At 32.4% G+C, this 19,010-nt stretch overlaps 1 protein-coding gene across 1 annotated transcript in view; it reads left to right on the top strand.

Moving 5' to 3' along the window:
• Window positions 1-19,010, top strand: part of LOC127705763 (uncharacterized) — a 104,660-nt gene that overhangs the window by 75,502 nt on the left and 10,148 nt on the right. The window contains exons 2-4 of the mRNA XM_052210123.1: window positions 5,552-5,793; window positions 6,841-6,982; window positions 10,200-10,366. Coding sequence (XP_052066083.1) covers window positions 5,586-5,793; window positions 6,841-6,982; window positions 10,200-10,366 — 517 coding nt within the window. The 5' untranslated portion in view covers window positions 5,552-5,585. The remainder of the gene's footprint in view (window positions 1-5,551; window positions 5,794-6,840; window positions 6,983-10,199; window positions 10,367-19,010) is intronic.

Genomic DNA, 19,010 nt, shown 5'->3' on the forward strand with positions numbered 1-19,010 from the left:
ATTGCTGAAATATAATAATAGTTTAAGCTAATACTATGTTTTGTTATCTTCTTATCATATACAAATTCACCTGATGTATTATAATCATCGACAAGATTATTACACTAGATTTAAAAATACCAATGAAACTTCATAATCTAAATAATATGATATGTACGTACATTATCGGAAAATATGAATTGTATTTGTACCAGCTTTATGCAAATTCAAATATTCACCCATGTTGTATATTTATTTTCTCTTGTAATTAAGTATTGAGGCTCAGATGTTCAGCCTACTTCCAGTCATTGTTTGTTTTGTTTTGTTTTGTTTGTTTGTGTTTTTGTGTGTGTTTCTATTTGTCATGTGACGTAAACAGTATTGTGAATAATACCATTCGCTCGTAAAAGAAACATTATATGAATATCGCCCAAGCATTATTTGTTAGGTTGATTGCCGGATGAAAAATATTACGATAAGCTAATGAATGCCCTTTGTAATTCCTTTAGATAGATGGAGTGTCTACTCTCCTTACTAAACTGACATATGTCCTCTGGACCAAATTAAAATGTACCTCAAAAGCAATCAGTAAATCAAATACGGACAAATAAAGAACTCGATCAGTGATATGTCATTGGACTAATGGAGAAAAGTACCATAATAAGCCCACAATAACAGCTAAGTATAATAAGATAATTTTGATTTCAATGGGCTTTTATAACGTAGTGTATTATTAATAATATTAACTTCTGACACTCAACTTTTATGATGGATATAATTTTGGGCGTTTTTTTCATAACAGGTATGTATGATTAAGTTTGGGGTTACCTATCATAATGGTTAACTGAAGTATCGTTGTTCACAATATCATGTACCAAAATAAACATGTGTTGTATATCTGTATGTTGAATCCGTATTTTCCGGAACTGTATTATTGCCTTATCCATGATTGTTGTAATTATTACATGTATCAGCCTCTTTTTGTGTTTGAATCCAAAGTAAAAAAGGATGTAATTAAAAAAGCAGCTTTAAGCTCTGCGTTTGATTTATATTTTATACTTGTCTTTAGTCCCCTAAACCTAAGTCAGGTATATTACACACGTTAAAAGATGTGTAAACATTAGGTTATTAATGAGTTTTATAAAAATTTGGTTAAAATATTGATATGCAAATTTTTCAGCAAACCAACAGTGTAATGTCCTACTGGTTTTATATATAACACAGGAACAAGCCAATTCTGTTTATATGTATACATCTAGACCAAATCAAGTTCAAGATGATAATGTCAACAAAATCGAAAGAATAAAAAGAAAAGACTACCACTTTCGAATTTAAGACACTATGTATTTTCAAATGGACCCTTTTTTCATTTACATTTACGAAGTCAGTTCGTTATATATGGACCTGTTCAGAGTATATTGACTGATGACGAAGTCCGAGTTTCAATATAATCTAACAGGTCCATATATAACGTATTGACTGAGTGAAAGTCCTTAAATTATACATTACATATGTAAATAGTGTAAGTTAAAAATTGAATTTTACTCGATTCTACTATTTTTTAGTAACATGAGGTCAATATCATTTTTGTTTTCGCCTGTTTTATTATGAGCAATATGATAACTATATTTGGTATGTACGTACATTTGTACCTTGTAAGGCCCTCATGCCTGTCAAACAGTTTTCACATGACATCGACCTCATTTCATGAATCAGTGAACATGGTTAAGTTTTCGTGGTCAAGTCCATATCTCATATACTATAAGCAATAGGTCTACTATATTTTGTGTATGTAATGATTGCAAGGTGTACAATAGGGCCACTATATTTTGTGTATGTAATGATTGCAAGGTGTACAATAGGGCCACTATATTTTGTGTATGTAATGATTGCAAGGTGTACAATAGGGCCACTATATTTTGTGTATGTAATGATTGCAAGGTGTACAATAGGGCCACTATATTTTGTGTATGTAATGATTGCAAGGTGTACAATAGGGCCACTATATTTGGTATATGTCAAAACAAGCAAAAATACAAAATATATATATTTGGAATCACAAATTAACCAATGAGAAACAAGATAAATGAAACCATATGTAATATAAACATTTAATGCAAATAAATTAAGAACCTTGAACAAAATGTTCATAATAGAGAAGAACCAATCAAAACACTGTTCAGAAAGTAGAAAAACCTTTTGACGGGTAATCTTTTTTTTAATTTCCTTTCATTTTTTAACATGACATTTAAATCCTTATATTTACACAGAGACTTATTTTTTAAAGTTGCAGTGACAATGAGCGGACTGGTGTGCTAAAAACTAAGTTATTGATAAGGTAGATTTGGGGAAAATTAGGACCACGAAGAACACTATGAAAATATGATATATGGAAAGAAGTCTATATTCTGCATGTTTATAAATTTTCTTATTTTGATTTCAAAGTTTATCTACAAGTGATTGTTTTTATTTTATTTTTTTTTGGTTATATTTAGCTCTCACTATTGAGATTTCTTATGGATTTCAACAACAAATGAAGCAACAAACAGCGTAAGAATTCCAACATGAAATATTTAGTTGTTTTGCTATATATATATATATATATATTGCAGAGCAACACCTCATGAATAGCCTAACACAAATCATCAACCGAAAATATAAATAGGAAATAATAGAATAGTATTTTTCATATTTTCTTCCATTGCACAATAGATTCCTTTCTAAATATTTGTTAATACAGGATGAAATCATTTTTAACGTTAAACAATATTCACCCTGTAAATTATCTTCGGAATATACGAATTGTACATAAAACTAGATTCCGTTAACACAGTAACTGCGTCTTTTTCAGACATTTAATTTTGCTGTCTTGTTTTATTATGATTATAATATAAATTTGGAACATTTATGATAAGAAGTATATTGTTGAAATCAGAACACACTTTTTGTATTTGTCATCATTATTTGTTTTGTCTTCCACCAAGGGACCGGAAATTACTCTGCGCATGCGTGACTGGACATTTTTAATGCACATGCATAACGACAAGTCACGTACCAGGAGATGGTACACCACCAATCCTTTGCACAATTGCTTACCTCTTTTGTCTTAAGAACCAATAAAGTGATAACCTTTTCCATTCAAAGCACTATCTTAACTTGTTTTGTGCTGAAGAAAATCAACATACCTTTAGTTGCAATTAAGAGCTTACTGGTTCCCGGAAAGTAGGAAGTACCAATACATGGTTTAAGGATGTACTTAGGTGAAATTAAAAAAATCTAGAATTTAAAATTGATATTATAAATCAGAAGAGCATCAGTTAAGGAACAAAATAAGCTAAAAATATTGATAGGTTATGGAGCTCCTTTCCAGATATTTAATTTTTTTTAAATGGCGGGGAAAAGCTGACTCAGACTTTTACCTTATATTTGCATTGGTATTATTATTATTTAGGTCCCAAATCGAAAGAAAAGAAATCTAGAATCTACTTAAATTTTGGTAAATGACCTTTTTTGGGCTATATGAAAAGAAAAATTGGTGTAATGGGGCAACTATTTTATCTTGTATCGTAGGGAAAAAACAAGGAGTCCGAACATCTGACAAAAATTCCTAAACATGACCTAAGTACATCCTTAATATCTGAGAAACAGGCCAAATATGCCCTCCATTTCAAATTTCATGCATTTTTTATTTATTTCAAAATTTTTATTGCTATTGTGTTTGTACAGCTTTCTGATAGGTACTTTCACACCGGGTCTGCATTAGTGGTGTTACACCAGGAGCTGAATTATTGAATCCACCATCTTGGAAATATCTTATAATTAAAAATAAATCTGATAACATTGATTGTATACAGGAATTAATTCTCAATCCTGAATCAAAACAGGATTCAATAAGTTGGGTTCCTTTTAAAAAAAGTCACTTGGACTGATGGAAGGGGATCATTGAAAATATATTTGAATTATAAATATATAATCGTATGATTTATATGTATTTTTTGCATTTGTTTGTTCACGCTTGTAAACCATTGGCTCTTTTGGGAGTAAAGTATTTTTTATTCAATAAAGTTTATAAATTAAGATAATAGAAAAGTGTCATTGAATTATTTGGCGACTGGCATAGTACATGTTTATTATAGTAACATTTTCTATCTATTGTTGCATGATTAAAAAGGTATGCAGACACACGTTTTTAAACATTATCATAAGCTATGCTTCTATCCTCCCCCGCAATTAAATACAAAACCAAATGCTTACGATTAATTACACTAAGCATGCAAGAACCCAAAAGTTCTTAGAAAGGGGATGTCTTATACAGGGTTCATCCCGAAAAGAGGAATTGAAGCATTGTTAATGATATAATTTTTAAAAAAATAAGAGAAGGGGCGAGTTCAACCCCCTCTGAAATTCGCCAATGCTATATCGACACGGGGTACGAAATCAATTGCAAATTTGGATTGAGTGCCCCTTTTTTAGCTCACCTGGCCCAAAGGGCCATGTCAGCTTTTTTCATCACTTGGCGTCCGTCGTCCGTTAACTTTCACAAAAATCTTCTCCTCTGAAAAAACTCAATCAAATTTAACCAAACTTGGTCACAATCATCATTGGGGTATCTAGTTTAAAAAATGTGTCCGCTGACCCCAGCTGTCAACCAAAATGGCCGACATAGCTAAAAATGGAACATAGAGGTAAAATGCAAGTTTTGTCTATTATTTTGAAAACCGTTATAAATAGAGAAAATCTAACAAAAGCAAGTATGTTCAGAATGTTGAGCTCTACCAATTGTCCATACACATCAAAACTGTCAGACGACTTCTTATAGGAGTTATTGCCCTTAAATGACAAGTTTTACCTTTTTTTTTTTTTTTCCTACTATCTAAAAAATTATAATAGATAGATAGAAAATTAAATAAGCAAAAATGATCAGCAAGACAAGATCTACAATTAAAACAATATGGAGGAAATCTTCCAACAACTCCCTATTGGAGTTTTGGCCCATTAATGACGATTATTTCCATTTTTCTTGTCGTTTTACCTTATATGATAAAAAATATAATAGATAAATAGACACTTTAATCACAAAAATGATCAGCAAGGCAAGATCTACTAACAGGTCAAATTTTGCCGATATAGTTAGTAGACTGTCACTCTTTATAGGAGTGATTGCCCTTAAATGAGGATTTTTTTTACCCACTTTTGTGTTTTGAGCAAAAACTAAAGAAGATAGAGAGAAACTAAAGAGACTAAATGATCAACAATACAAGATTAACAAAACAGATATTTATGTTATGAATTCTATTCTCGTCTACAATGTTGGAGAGTGTCCTTTGTTGAATATGCACATAGACCAAGGTGAGCTACACAGGCTGTAGAGCCTCTAGTTGATTTGTATCAGTTGTCATACTAGTAATTGTTTTTTCTTTATTATTTCACTTGCAAAGTCTATAAAAGTAAGTTAAAAAGTACTTGTTGAACAAAATCATATGAGAATATGTTTTCTTGGCAATTTTTAAACGTTATTTGTTATAATTTAAAAGCCATTGGAATTAAACAGTTTATTGTCAGTATTGTTTAGTTTGCAGAAAGAATTATTTGGTTACCAGGATGTTATGACACATCTACAGGCTGGTTATCGTGTATCTTACTACATGATGACACCAGATTGCAATACGTCTTTCAGTCAACAGCAATTTCATGTTCCATTTGGAGATAGCGTTGATTTCTACTTCGAGTTTAGCTATAATGGTATATGGGCAACCCAGTTCACCTCTCAGAAACTCATTTCACAAGGTTTTGGTGGAGGAACTCATTTGTATGGTTAAGTTAATTATCGTCATTCTGTACATGATAAGAAAAGGTAAAAAGAAACCTAAGGGACAATTGAAAACAACAGTCAAAGAAAACATCAAACATACACACACGCAGGGAAAACTAAAAGACAAGTATAAGCTCACTACATCAAAAACTGAAAACTGAGTAACAGGAACATAACAAAAATCCGGAGGGATTTACATTTGAAAATAGACAACTTGTGCTTGCGCTTTTATATAATTTTTATCTTAAGTGATTGCAATATTATATTTAAATCTATATGGAGGATTGTGATGTCGCCTATACACTCAAAACTTGAACATTTTTTCATTGTATATTTTTAAGACTCTTTTCTATAAAGATATTGATTTAGTTAAGAATTGAATGTTTCTTTTTATAATTTTATTGGAGTGTAAAAGCGTTGATCGAAGCACATTTTCTATGAAACGCGGAAGCGCATGATCAATGCTTTTTCACCCCTATAAAATTATAAAAAGAAGTATTTAATTCTTATAACTACATTTTTATGCTACAACCATGAAATTAAGAGCTATATCAATATTTTGCTTGTTTTTCTATGCATTCTTTTAAAATTGTGACGGATAGCACGTGTGGTCATAGATGTTGTATTTTATGATATTGGAGTGCCTCGTGATTGTTGTCAGCCAATCAAAATTACGGATTCTAAAAACACATACCTTAATAATACATACCTGTAATGTAATTTTATTATATTTTTAACACAAAAAATCTTGCATCTCTACATATTCAACTCATTTAAATCAAAATTCAGTATTCTGTATGTTTTGGAATTTACTGGTTCGACTAGTAATAAAAATGTACTAAAAACAGTATGTTACACCCTGTCGATGCGCCCGGTCTCGCTCCATATTGAGTTCATGCGATTCCCTCTGTTTCTGTTTGTTATCTTGGTGTGTTTCTTCCTTAATCGATTTACCAAATTTGCTTCGTCTGCTTCACACGAAAAAAGAACGTAATAAATATACAAATGTATGCTTCCTATCATTTTTCTTATAATCTTTTATTTTTTAGGACAAGAAATAATTCTCCGACAAGCTGTGATTGATAGAAACGATATAGCTCACTGGAATATTTCAGTCACTGAAAGGAACTTTGGTCATGTTTTAGATTCCTGGAACTTCACTTGCTATTTCGGAAATGGCACAGGAAACGAGTATGTATACAATTTTCTTTACAAGTACACTTCTTTTTCTTTTTTTTTCTTATAACACTTTGTATCGCACAATCATTATAAAATCATTCGCATCTGAAAAGATTGCTGTGATTTTTTTACTGAAATTAGAAATGCGTATACAATAGGAGACGTGGAATTATTTAGATCGAGACAATTGTCTACCAAAATCAAAGGCCAAGCTAGAATCAACCACAGGTTAACGTACAACGATCTTAAACGATGAGCAGGACAAATACCGTATAGCAGATCATAAAAGGCAAATAGCCATTCATCAAAATACATGAAACGGCCGACCTGATTAAAACTAATAAAATTACGAAAAATAATTATGACAAACGACAGTTTATTTCAGGATATTTATTTCTAGAGCACTATGTAGATGCTATTCTTATATCGTTTGATCTGTGACATTTTGACCGAGTGTAGATTCACATGGCCGAGTGATGCATGGATATCGGGAGACGCTTATTTAGTCGAAGTACCCAGTTTCGCTTCTTTTGAATGCAGTTCGTTTTTGTTTTACTTGTTTATGTTGATGTGTACCTTGTAAACTAGCCTGCCTCTAAATCTTTAGTGGTAGTAAGTAAAAACAAATTAAAAAAAAAAATGATGTATTACAAAATGACGGGAGATGATTCGCATGATATAATTCTATCAAAGAGTGTTGTATAAATTTACTGATTTTTTATATGAAACAGATAAAAAACAAATACTTTTCGTCAATTTCTCCCTTTATTACAGTTACAAAATAAGGAAATAATTTTGCGTCTCCGATGAGTCTTTTGTAGACGAAATGCGCGTCTGGGGTACAAAATTTTAATCTTGGTATCTATGTTGAGTTTATTTGCACTACCAAAAACCAAGAAATAAATAAGATAATATCAACTAAATTGCGGAAAGCTGTGAATACTTGATTTTTTGATAAAACAATATACCTTCGAGGTAATTAAGACTTTACCCGTTATGGACATAAAGTCCTTGTAATTAAAGACTTAACGACATAATGGTGAACATGATTTATTCACAATATATCCTGTAAAACTTTAAAATTCCAAAGATCTGTTAGAGTACATACAATCTAAGTATCTTGTAATATTATAAAATTAAATTTGACTTGTTTCCAAACTTAAAGGCAAATTGTAAGAATTGGTCATGCTTCGTTCAATAAAAAGAATGATCGACGTAGATACTAATACTAGATGACAAATCATACCCTGTAAAAAAACACCCAGTTCTTACAAAAAATACTCGAAAACTGACATTATCAAGATGCTTGAATTCTTGATTGACAACATATTTGTTACATGGGGGCGGGGGGGGGGGGGTGCGTGTTTGTCAACTAAAAGTTGGCATTCCCATGGCATCCAACTGTGTTCCTCGTCTTGCCGACCTGTTGCTATATTCAAAGAAACTTCATACAATAGCTTCTTAGGAAGAATTAAAAAAACACTACCATCATGATATAACTTCACGTTCCGCTATATAGATGATGTCCTCTCACTAGATAATTCAAAGTTTAGTGTCTAAGTTGAACGCACCTATCCCGTTGAACTCAAAATAAAGAAGATATGAGGCAGACTTAACTGTAATGCTAAGTTTGCCCCATATCTTGACTTACATCTAGAAATTGATAATACTAGTATCACAACTCGTTCACTATGCCCGTGGTTGTAGTGACGATTTCAATGAACGTAATCTATGTATTACTGGTAAATTATTGAGTCAAGGATTTTCTTTCCACAAATTACTTAAAACTTTTACAAAATTCTTCCATAGATACAAAGATTTGTATTGAAAGTTAAGTTATTCCCGTAGATGACTTATTACAAACGAGATAGTGCTAGGACATCCTAAATTTTATGGTGATGTTGTTTTACCAAGCCGTTAAATTTCGATCCTTTAAATAAACTTATTCTAAATGTTTACCAATTTAAAAAAAAAACAATACTGTAATTAGGTCTTTGAACATTGTTTTATCCGTAAAAATATTGTTTTTGTTATCAATAAGTTAAAACCAAACTAAATATCATTGTTGTACACATATGTACATTTACGGTTCTACAATCTGTCGATACCTATATTTTGGCATTCACAAGGTCATTTTTTTTCTCTGAATGTTAATGATGTCTTTATCACTAAATCCATTGATATTTTAGTCATGAATTTTAATTTTTTTATTGGATTTGAATTAACTTTCAGTAACTGAAAGTACTCTCAGATCTGTCTTTTTTTTGTTTGGGGTTTTATGTGCTTTGTATCGATCTGATGAGTTAAGCCCTTTTCAACTGATTTTTATAGTTTGTTCTAATGTCATACTGTTACACCACTGTGTCGTGTTAAGGGGAGAGTTTGGCACCAGCAACCATGTTTAACCACGCCACATTCTGTATGTGACTGTTCCAAGTCAGGATCTTGTAGTTCAGTGGTTGTCGTTTATTGCTGTATATCATATTTGTTTTTAATTTATTGTTTTGTACATAAATCAAACCATTAGTTTTCTTATTTGAATTGTAATACATTTGTCATTTCGGGGCCTTTTATAGCTTATTATGCGGTATGGGTTTTGCTCATTGTTGAAGGACTTACGGTGCCCTATAAATGTTAACTTCTATGTCATTTGGTCTGTGGTGAAGAGTTGTCACATTGGCAATCATACCACATATTCTTATTTTTATAATGAGGGTTGAGAATAAAACTTTACGACAAAAGTGATGATTTCAGCTTCCCAATTGTGAACTTTTCATTTCTATGTAGCAATATTCCAGCAGCATCTGCATATGGAGTATATATCTCACAGTAAATACAATATTCCAGAGCTTGCATTTCCTATTATGATTTCCTTGATTGAGTGTTTTACAAGGAAGCTATTAAACCAAGAATTCCAAGTGGTGAACCTGAGCTCATCCCTTTTAAAATTTTACGGACGCCATCACGAGTTTGTTGACCATTATTAAATAATTGTTTCACAGATGACGACGGATAGGTTCTATTTGTCGTAACTACAATCCCGTCCTCTTTTCTCGATTAAGACTAACAACCGAGTGCATACGTGCATGAGCACATGAGATTTGGTTGGGGATCGTGTTGTTCAGTCTTGAGTTTTCTTTGTTGTGTTTTGTATACTGTCTTTTGGGTCGTTTTCCGTTTTCTTATGAGTTTGAATATCCTTTTGGTATCTTCCGTCTCTATTTTATAGGGCACCCCAATTGAAGTTTTACGCAACTGATGTTAAACCTATCAAAGTAGTGTTTTTGGATGATATTAAGACAGCGCTGATGACCGGAGGCCATTTACGATACAGCACGTCTTTCATTAACTGTCGGGGAGATTTGAAATGGGAAGCTTTAGGAGCGGAAATAACAGGTACTTGTTAAAAAATGAGTTATACATTACAAGGAACACTTATAATGGAACAAACACTCAAAGTAGCCGTTAAACATAATAAAAGGGTGAGACGATGCCGGGTAGGTTTTTCCATGAAATAACCTGTGCCTTGTTTACCCCGCGAATTTAAAGAGGGTTTCCTAAAGTTATCATCAAATTATGTGGCAAAAAGAAGGAAACTACTTTTTTTTGCATAACGGCAATACTGAATATCTTTTTTTGAACAACAAATAAATATTCTTTATTCTTCAGATTACCTGTTACAATTTTACTTCACTGTCCAAGCTCCATTAAAGTATCCCTGTGAAATGCTTTCTGAGTATCTAGGAAAATAAATACTCAGACTATAATGAAGTATAAAAATTTATTGTCTATTATATCAATCTTTTTAAATTTATGAAAATTGTAAAAGGAGATACTGTTTTGTTCTCATTCATACCCCTTGGTAGTTCTTATGTAAACATATCATACACATCTAAGAATTTCAATTTTTGCTCGGAAACATAGTAGGACTTGTAAATACAAAAACCTAAAATGTAAAAAAATAGTTAAAACCATAATACCCCTGATCTCATATTTTGCATCCACATACTATATGTTTTGATAATATCTTGTTTTGAGAATTGATTTTTGCTAGAAGATAATATACTTTCTCCCAAAATTCTTTCAAAAATGAACATGCAATAAAGAAATGCAAGTAATCTTCTTTTTCTGTTTTACAAAAAATACATTTATTATCCTCAGAAACTTTCCATTTTAATAGTAACTGCTTTGTAGGAATAATATACCGGAGCAGTTTCCATCTGAAAAGGGGCCTCGGTGGCCGAGTGGTCTAAGTAGTTACTACTGTTATCACTAGCCAGTCAACACTGAGGTTGTGAGTTCGAACCCCGCTTGTGCGGGTGCACTCGACTCCAATCTTAATTGACTAGGATTGTCAGTTTTCCTATGAAAGGTCGGTAGTTTTCTCCGGGCTTCCTCCACCAATAAAAACTGGCCGCCACGAAATAGCCCAAAAGCGGTGCTCAAAAGTGGCGTTAAAACACCAAAAATCAATCAATCAATCCATCTGAAAAATTTCAACTTGTTTTCTTTTAAAATTTCAAATATAAAATCGTTATTATTTTTGAAATACTAAGGCTTTTCTACCTCAGGAATAGATAACCTTAACTGTATTTGGCAAAACTTTTAGGAATTTTTGGTCCTCACTGCTCTTCAACTTCGTACTTTTTTGGCCTTTTTAACTTGTTTTGATACGAGCGTCACTGATGAGTCTTTTGTAGACGAAACGCGCGTCTGGCGTAAATACAAAATTTCAATCCTGGTATCTATGATGAGTTTATTTACAGATGACTTATGTGGTGTGTATTCCAATTTTAAATATCTTGTCCAAATATTGATACCGATTGGCTTTTTGTATTTTTGATCTACTAAAATATTGAAAAGCATTTTATTGTTAATATCTTTTGCTTCAATTTGTTTATATCGCCATCTCAATTTATCCTTACATATATTGATTTGTCTCTTAACGGGGTTTTCTTTTTTTAAAACTTGCTGCCATTCTTTTGGGATGGAAAATTTTAACATCTTAAACTCTGCAATCCAGTTTGACTTATTAATCAACTTTTCTAAGATAAAACTTTCTGATAATTTTCCCTCACGATCTAATACGTCATTGATATAAACCAATCTACTTGTAACCTAGTTTTACCTCCCCCAATGAAGCTTTCAATGCTGTAAAATAACTGTCAAAATCAGCCATTCTTAACCCTCCCCTTTTTGATTTTTGCCGATAAGTGTGTTTCTTTTTACTTTGTCATTTTTACCTTCCCAAACATATTTCAAATAGCAGCTTACAATTTCTTTAAGGTAATTGTCTGGAACTTTACACGAAGTAGCCAAAAATATAAATTTTGGAAGTATTAAAGATTTTATGATCACTATTTTCCCAACCATTGTTAATTTTTCCCATGTTTTGAATAAGGATTTCATGTTATCTTTTTTAGGTATCCAATTTAGCTTTTCACATTCGTGTCTGTCATGACCAAAATAAATGCCTAAAGATTTAACGGGTTTGTCCGTTCAGCGTATGTCCTCAATTTTATCTATGCTATTTTTAAGCGACCCAACCCAAATTCATTCTGTTTTACTACGATTTAACCTCAAACCCGAGAAAGAACCAAATGTTTCAATTATATTCATAGCTTTTGATATATCTGTTTTTGAACTACAAAAAAGTTTTGTATCATCAGCCAATTGTGATATTTTGACGCTATGTGTTTTATTATCTATAGTAATCCGAATACATTTAATGTCTGAGGTTTGCCTTCATCGTCCGGCCATAATTTCGACTGATAAAACACAAAGTAGAGCAGATAAAGGACAACCCTGACGGATTCCTCCAGAGTTTTCAAAAATTTCGGATATCCATTCATTATTTATATCACATGTCTGTATTTCCTTATATAGTGTTTCCACCCATGATATGAATTATTCATTAAAACCGAAATGCTTTAGAACGCTTAACATGAATTCCCATTTCAAAAAATCAAAATCTTTTGTAAAATCAACAAAAATAATAGCCCCATCTATTCCGTATGACTCTGCATGGTCAATTATATCTTGGAGTTCCTAAATTAAATCCAATAAAACGATTTTTTACATATCCGGTTTGATCTTCATTTATATATTTAATTAGTTTAGAAAGAAGCTTTTTTAGTTTAATTGTTCATCTCTAAGTGTCGTAAAGTGTTATAATTTGCTTTCTAATTTTCTTATTGTCTCCCTTGATAATTTCGATGTTCTGTTCTTTTACAGTAGAGAATAGATTCGTCCCTAATTTCGATTTTTAGATTTTCCCATAATAGACGGATATCGCTACTGTCACTATTGATTAAACGATTTTCGAACTCATCAATTACTCTCTATTGATTGTTCTTTTATATTCAATACCTTTTAAAATAGAATTATTTAATTTCCAGTACCCATTCCCTCTTTCAGAAGCCCCTGTCCGAAAGTTTAATACTATCCCTTTATGGTCAGTCATTTTGACCCATTCCGGTATAATTTTACAATATTCAACGGGAGATTTAAATATCCTTTCCAGCAATCAGAGTAATGCCTATAGAACTTTCCTTTTTAAAATTGTTTACTTTCTTGGAGAAAGAATTTCTATCTGTTCCAAGTTCTGTAATTTGGCGCATAAAGACAAACTAAAGACAATATTACATTGTCCATTTTCACATTTGATAAAATAAGCCTTCCGTCATTATCGCAGAATTCATTAATCACCTCAATATCTGCATATTTGTTGATACCTATTGCTAACCTCTATTTGCTGTAGCTCCATTACTGCATTAAAAAATAAAATCAGTTTCCTTTTCAAGTCTAACCTTTGCTTATTACGTTTAACCCACTCTATCACCCTTATATTCTTTTTCATTATTTTGCATGTTAAGTGTACATAGATTAATATTTGTCATGATACAGGTTGTTCAAACGAAAATTTAATTTCGTTGACTTATCTATACGATCTGTTATAACGTTAAAATACAAATTTTCAAGACAAAAGGTAAAAAAGTGTGACCTTATTTAACCTCGTGTCAACTAACCCGTGAAGTACTGGCGTACCCAGGTACAAACGATTTCTTTCATCACGTAAAATGAGTCGGTTCATCTATCATTTGAGTAAGATTAATTGGCTTAACAAAGATGTAAATTTTGAATTGACAGAGGCCAGTTGGTTTTCGTTAAAATCGACTGTGGCCATTATGTCATTAATAGAATATCACTAGACGCCATATCAAGAGAATATGCAATTTTTTCCCAGATTTCCGATCCGGATCCACTATTTGGAGGTATATAACCATATTGCTTCCAAATTTGCGCTTTCGAGGTCAGTTCGACGTTGAACATGTATATATTTTTTGACATACACAATTATCCTCCCTCCAGCCTTGTGAGGACCTCTGTCACGACGGAAGGGGTTCTGGTAATTTAAGATTTTAATTGATTCGTCTGTATGATTATTGTTTTACCAGTTTACACTAAACTCTAAAATGTCAAAGTCAGAGTATTCAGCTTGTATCAAATCTATTTTAGGGGCTAGGCTTTGTACATTTAAGTGAAGAATTGAGACTGATTTTGAAAAAAGTTCACCGAAATCCGACATGTCAGTTGAGTTAATTGAACTTTGAGAGGAATCGATATCGTCACTTGGACCTGGATTTACCTCTATTCCTGCTAGAATTAGCAAAATTTGTATAACAAATAGTAAAAATGAAATAATAGATAGTGAAAGATTCACATTTACACTGGGTGTTTTTTGTACATATGAGTCTGCGTGCTTCATCTCTGAGGTTTTAGGGCACACGCCTAGTTGATGCGTCAACATGAAGATTAATATTGATAACATCAATGCCTGCGAAACACTTTTACAAACGAGAAATAAGTTGATACAGATAAAATCAATAAAAAAAAAATAAGTTAGTCTGTGTTTGATGTTTTTGCCTGGTGAGTCTAGACAAACTCTCATACGATATAATTCAATTCCTATCCCCATGAGTTATGTTACATCTGGTTGAAATTGGTCAAACTGAGAGCGGCCGTATACAAAGTTGAATAAACCATAGAATTTCATCTGTTTTGTGAAAAGAGTGCAGCTACAAAATATAAAAAAACTTGTGAGAACAAAAATTGAATAACAATATGTAATATGCATGAAAAAAAAAAGAAAAGGGATGGACATGTACATGGATTGAACAAATAGTTTGGAGGAATGAGTATACACATGTATAACTATAATTGATGAATGATAACACTTTCATCTACATATTAATTCAAAACATATGTTAGAGACAACCGTGTCAAATCATCTCTATTTTAGTTATGATTGATTGATTGTTTGATCGCTGAAATTGTCAAGAGCTGACTATACATTTTACAATAAAGTAAGCATGCACGTTAATCAGCAGTGCAATTCGCTGTACATGTTGTTTAAAGTTCGCTTGTCTACGACGAAATTAACAAATTGAATACGATGTTAAAGGACTGGTGTGCCTGAAGGTTGATTTTGTTCTATTTTTATACTAAGCGAGGATTTTAACATCATGTAAAACAACATTTTATACTTTTTATCATTTCACGCATGAGTAATAAATTTTACTATGCGAGCTTGTGTTGTAAATTCAATACGTTTACGTCTATCACGTGACAGATCAGCGATCACGAGTAATTAACAAGACCTAGCTGTATTAGTAATAATCAGATATATGTACATTCGAAAATGAGAGAGAAAAAAAAAAACGAATTAAACACAAGAAACAAAAGAAACAATAGAAACAATAGCAAACTATTTGACATCATCATATATTAGAGCAGTTCATACTTATAAAATTATCAAGAGCATTCTGAATTAAACGACAAGCTACATGGTAGAACAGATTTAAGAGGTCCTTGGAAGAAAAGAATATAATTATAGTAATGATTTAATTAAATTGTACCTTGACCCTTTTGATTACAACTATGGAAGATTATGTGATTATTTTAATTTATGGATGATGTCAAATAGGATTTAAATCTTAATAATCATAGAAATATATACAATTGTTTTAATATTAACAGTAAGATGAAATGTAATTTATTAAGACATGTGGTCACCAGAGATTTGATTGTTTGTGTCTGAAGACCTTGTCGTTGATGTTGTTGCTGCGGCCTCTGTAGAAAATCCATAGCACCGGGACAGCAGTATATTGATACGAAGTGAAGGAAAGATGAGATGGTATTGACAACATGGACTTGTAGTTGATTGTCCTTAACGAAAATTTTTCCATCCACCGTTCAAGTGTCTCTCATCAAATGTTCTATGCTAAGCTGTCTAGCTTTGTAAGCGATAGCGTTTCTCCTCGTTAATTCTGATATATTTCAGATCTCTCCTTTCTTTCAGGTGTTTTTTGCATCTTAGGATCCTTTTTTTGACATCATGGTCCTGGAGCTTGACTATTAATTGTCTCGGACGTTTCAAAACATTGTTTGTCCTGTTTTCGCCGGCATCTTCGGGGTTGTAAGGTCGACCAATTCTGTGTGCTCGAATTACATCTCAGGGAGCCAATTCGTTGTCTATGGACTTGAACATTTCAATTACCAGCTCAGTTGTTTTCTCTGATATTTCTTCTTTCCCTCCATCAGGAATGCCATTGACACGAATGAGGTCCCGACGATCGTATTGATTAAGCGCATCTAAATCATCACGTAACTTTTTATTTTCCATAGAAAGCCTATCTATTTCAGATTTGTACTGATTGACTGTAGCTTTAATTGTATAGTCGATCTCACCATGTATCATTTCTTTTAATTGTAACGCTATATATAATTTGTCCTAGGTCCTCAAATACTACTTATTTGTACAGGACCCTTATCTGGGCCATACTTAAAAGTCCGAACTAGTAATCGGCTAGTCTATTATAGTGTTAACCAATTCTTGACTACTTGACCAGTTCTTAACCTGTTTTTAAAGTATGAACCGCACTCGACCAAAGGTTGACATGTACTCAACCATTTTTTTTTATTTTATCAATCTTGATTTTGTACAGTCTGTTATAAACAAAGAAATTATCTGAAATTTCAAATTTGTTTTAAAAAAAGGCCGTTGTAAATCAATCGCAACGCCGTGTTTAACCAATGGCTAATACTTAACCAACCAAAAAGTACTGGCTAAATTGATAGCACGTTTTATCCACTGGATAATTTTTTAGCAATAGAAATAATCCATTGGTTTAAAGTTGACCAGTGGATAAGCAGTTTAACAACTGTTAACACTATCCAACGTTGTAAGCAACCCAATCCTGCACTTTCATTTTCAAGGACATTAACATCTAAGTTTTCTGTATTTATATTTTCACTTTGATTTTCAAATATTTTGACCTCGAGCATCACTGAAGAGACATTAATTGTCGAAATGCGCATCTGGTGCATTAAAATTGATGTAAAATACTGTTAATATTATCCCACCACTTTCTAGGATGCAAATAAACTCATCACAGATACCAGGATTAAAATTTTGTACGCAAGATGCGATTTTCGTCTTGAAAAGACTCATCAGTGACGTTCAAATAAAAAATGTTAAAAGGCGAAACAAAGTTCATAGGGTTCGTTCAACCAATGAATACTTAGTTGCCAGAACAAACCTAAAGGTATGAGGGCTAGCACAATCTCTTGATATAAATGAATTTGAAAATGTATGGTTGTATATTTTTAAACAGCTGTGTTTAAATAAATTCAAACAATGACCAGCATCGTAGAATGTTTCTCACCTGTATAAGTATTCCATTAAATTATATAAGAAGTCTGTATGATTAAAATAAGGTTTTGCTTTAGTTATGTTTATTTATTGTACAAAAATGATTTTACGATGCTAACGATTGTCCATACATAAGCAGTCATATTTAACGAATAGTTTTGGCCATTATATATATCGGAAATAGTCTCGGTTGAAGACCTTCGTTAAGAAAATTTGAAAAAAACTGTAGAGTATGACCTGTTCTTTTCAATCGGTTACTTTCCATTTGACCTTGAACTTCATTTTAGATTCAGTGACGACATTCAGGTTTTCTTTAATCAGTTTCTCCGTGACTATGCATTGTAAATACAACTGTATTTGATCTTGAATATTGAAGTGTGACGGTTGAAACCTGTCATTCGCTACAAATCTTATAACTAAAAGGAGAAAAATCATTAAAAAGAAGTGAGGATATATCATCAACTCCAAAAGGAACATGATCGGGTGGGTCGAAGGGTAATCTTAAAATGCTATGCATACATCACTCGCCATGCACTCTATCATAATGTAGCATTCGATAATAGGACACAATCGGTACAGACCAGACGATAATTATCTAAGACTGCGAAAACATATCGTTATTGAGTTGAAACACAGACACATCGTATCGGTCAACAAATTCGTGTTGGCGTAGTGTCGATTTCAGTCATTGTTCTTCATAATTCTGTCAGAGCAGTTTGGGTAAGAAGCCGACCCTTGTTTAAAAAAATCTGTATAAGGTGAACCTGCACGAGCGTGTATTAAATGAGATATGTTAACGCCAAGCGATGGAACAGAAGGGTAAGTTACTATTGTGAAATGGGAAGTTGACAATGGAAAGCTGTAATCATCATGTTTATCAAAGGTTTAAGTTTGAACTCGTCAACCTGTGTCATTATTAAGGAAACCATAAAGATGTAAAGCAGATCTTCTAGTTCCTATATAATCCTTTACTTTAAGTTCGTCTGGTTTATAACATATAATCACTCACTGAAATGAGGGTTATTGAGGAGTGACATTACTACATCAGCATATCTGAAAGTGAATTTACAGGATATGAAAAGATGCTTACTCTTTTAGTCTTTGAGATGGTACTGCATGCATTCTGCTTTATTTGAGTACAAAAAAACTTGTCGGTCAGTAGGGGTGCACAATTAGTACCAATTAGAATTGTTGCCATATCGATCCATCAAATTCAACGATATGTTGTCGATTAACAAGTCCAGCATTTGTATCGGAACGATTAACAAGAGCAAAAGGTAGGTTACTTCTTAAAGGGTAGATGTCATTAGTATTCGCTTTTTAGCT

Source organism: Mytilus californianus, unplaced genomic scaffold (genome assembly GCF_021869535.1).
Source record: "Mytilus californianus isolate M0D057914Y unplaced genomic scaffold, xbMytCali1.0.p SCAF_6, whole genome shotgun sequence".
Classification (NCBI taxonomy): domain Eukaryota; kingdom Metazoa; phylum Mollusca; class Bivalvia; order Mytilida; family Mytilidae; genus Mytilus; species Mytilus californianus.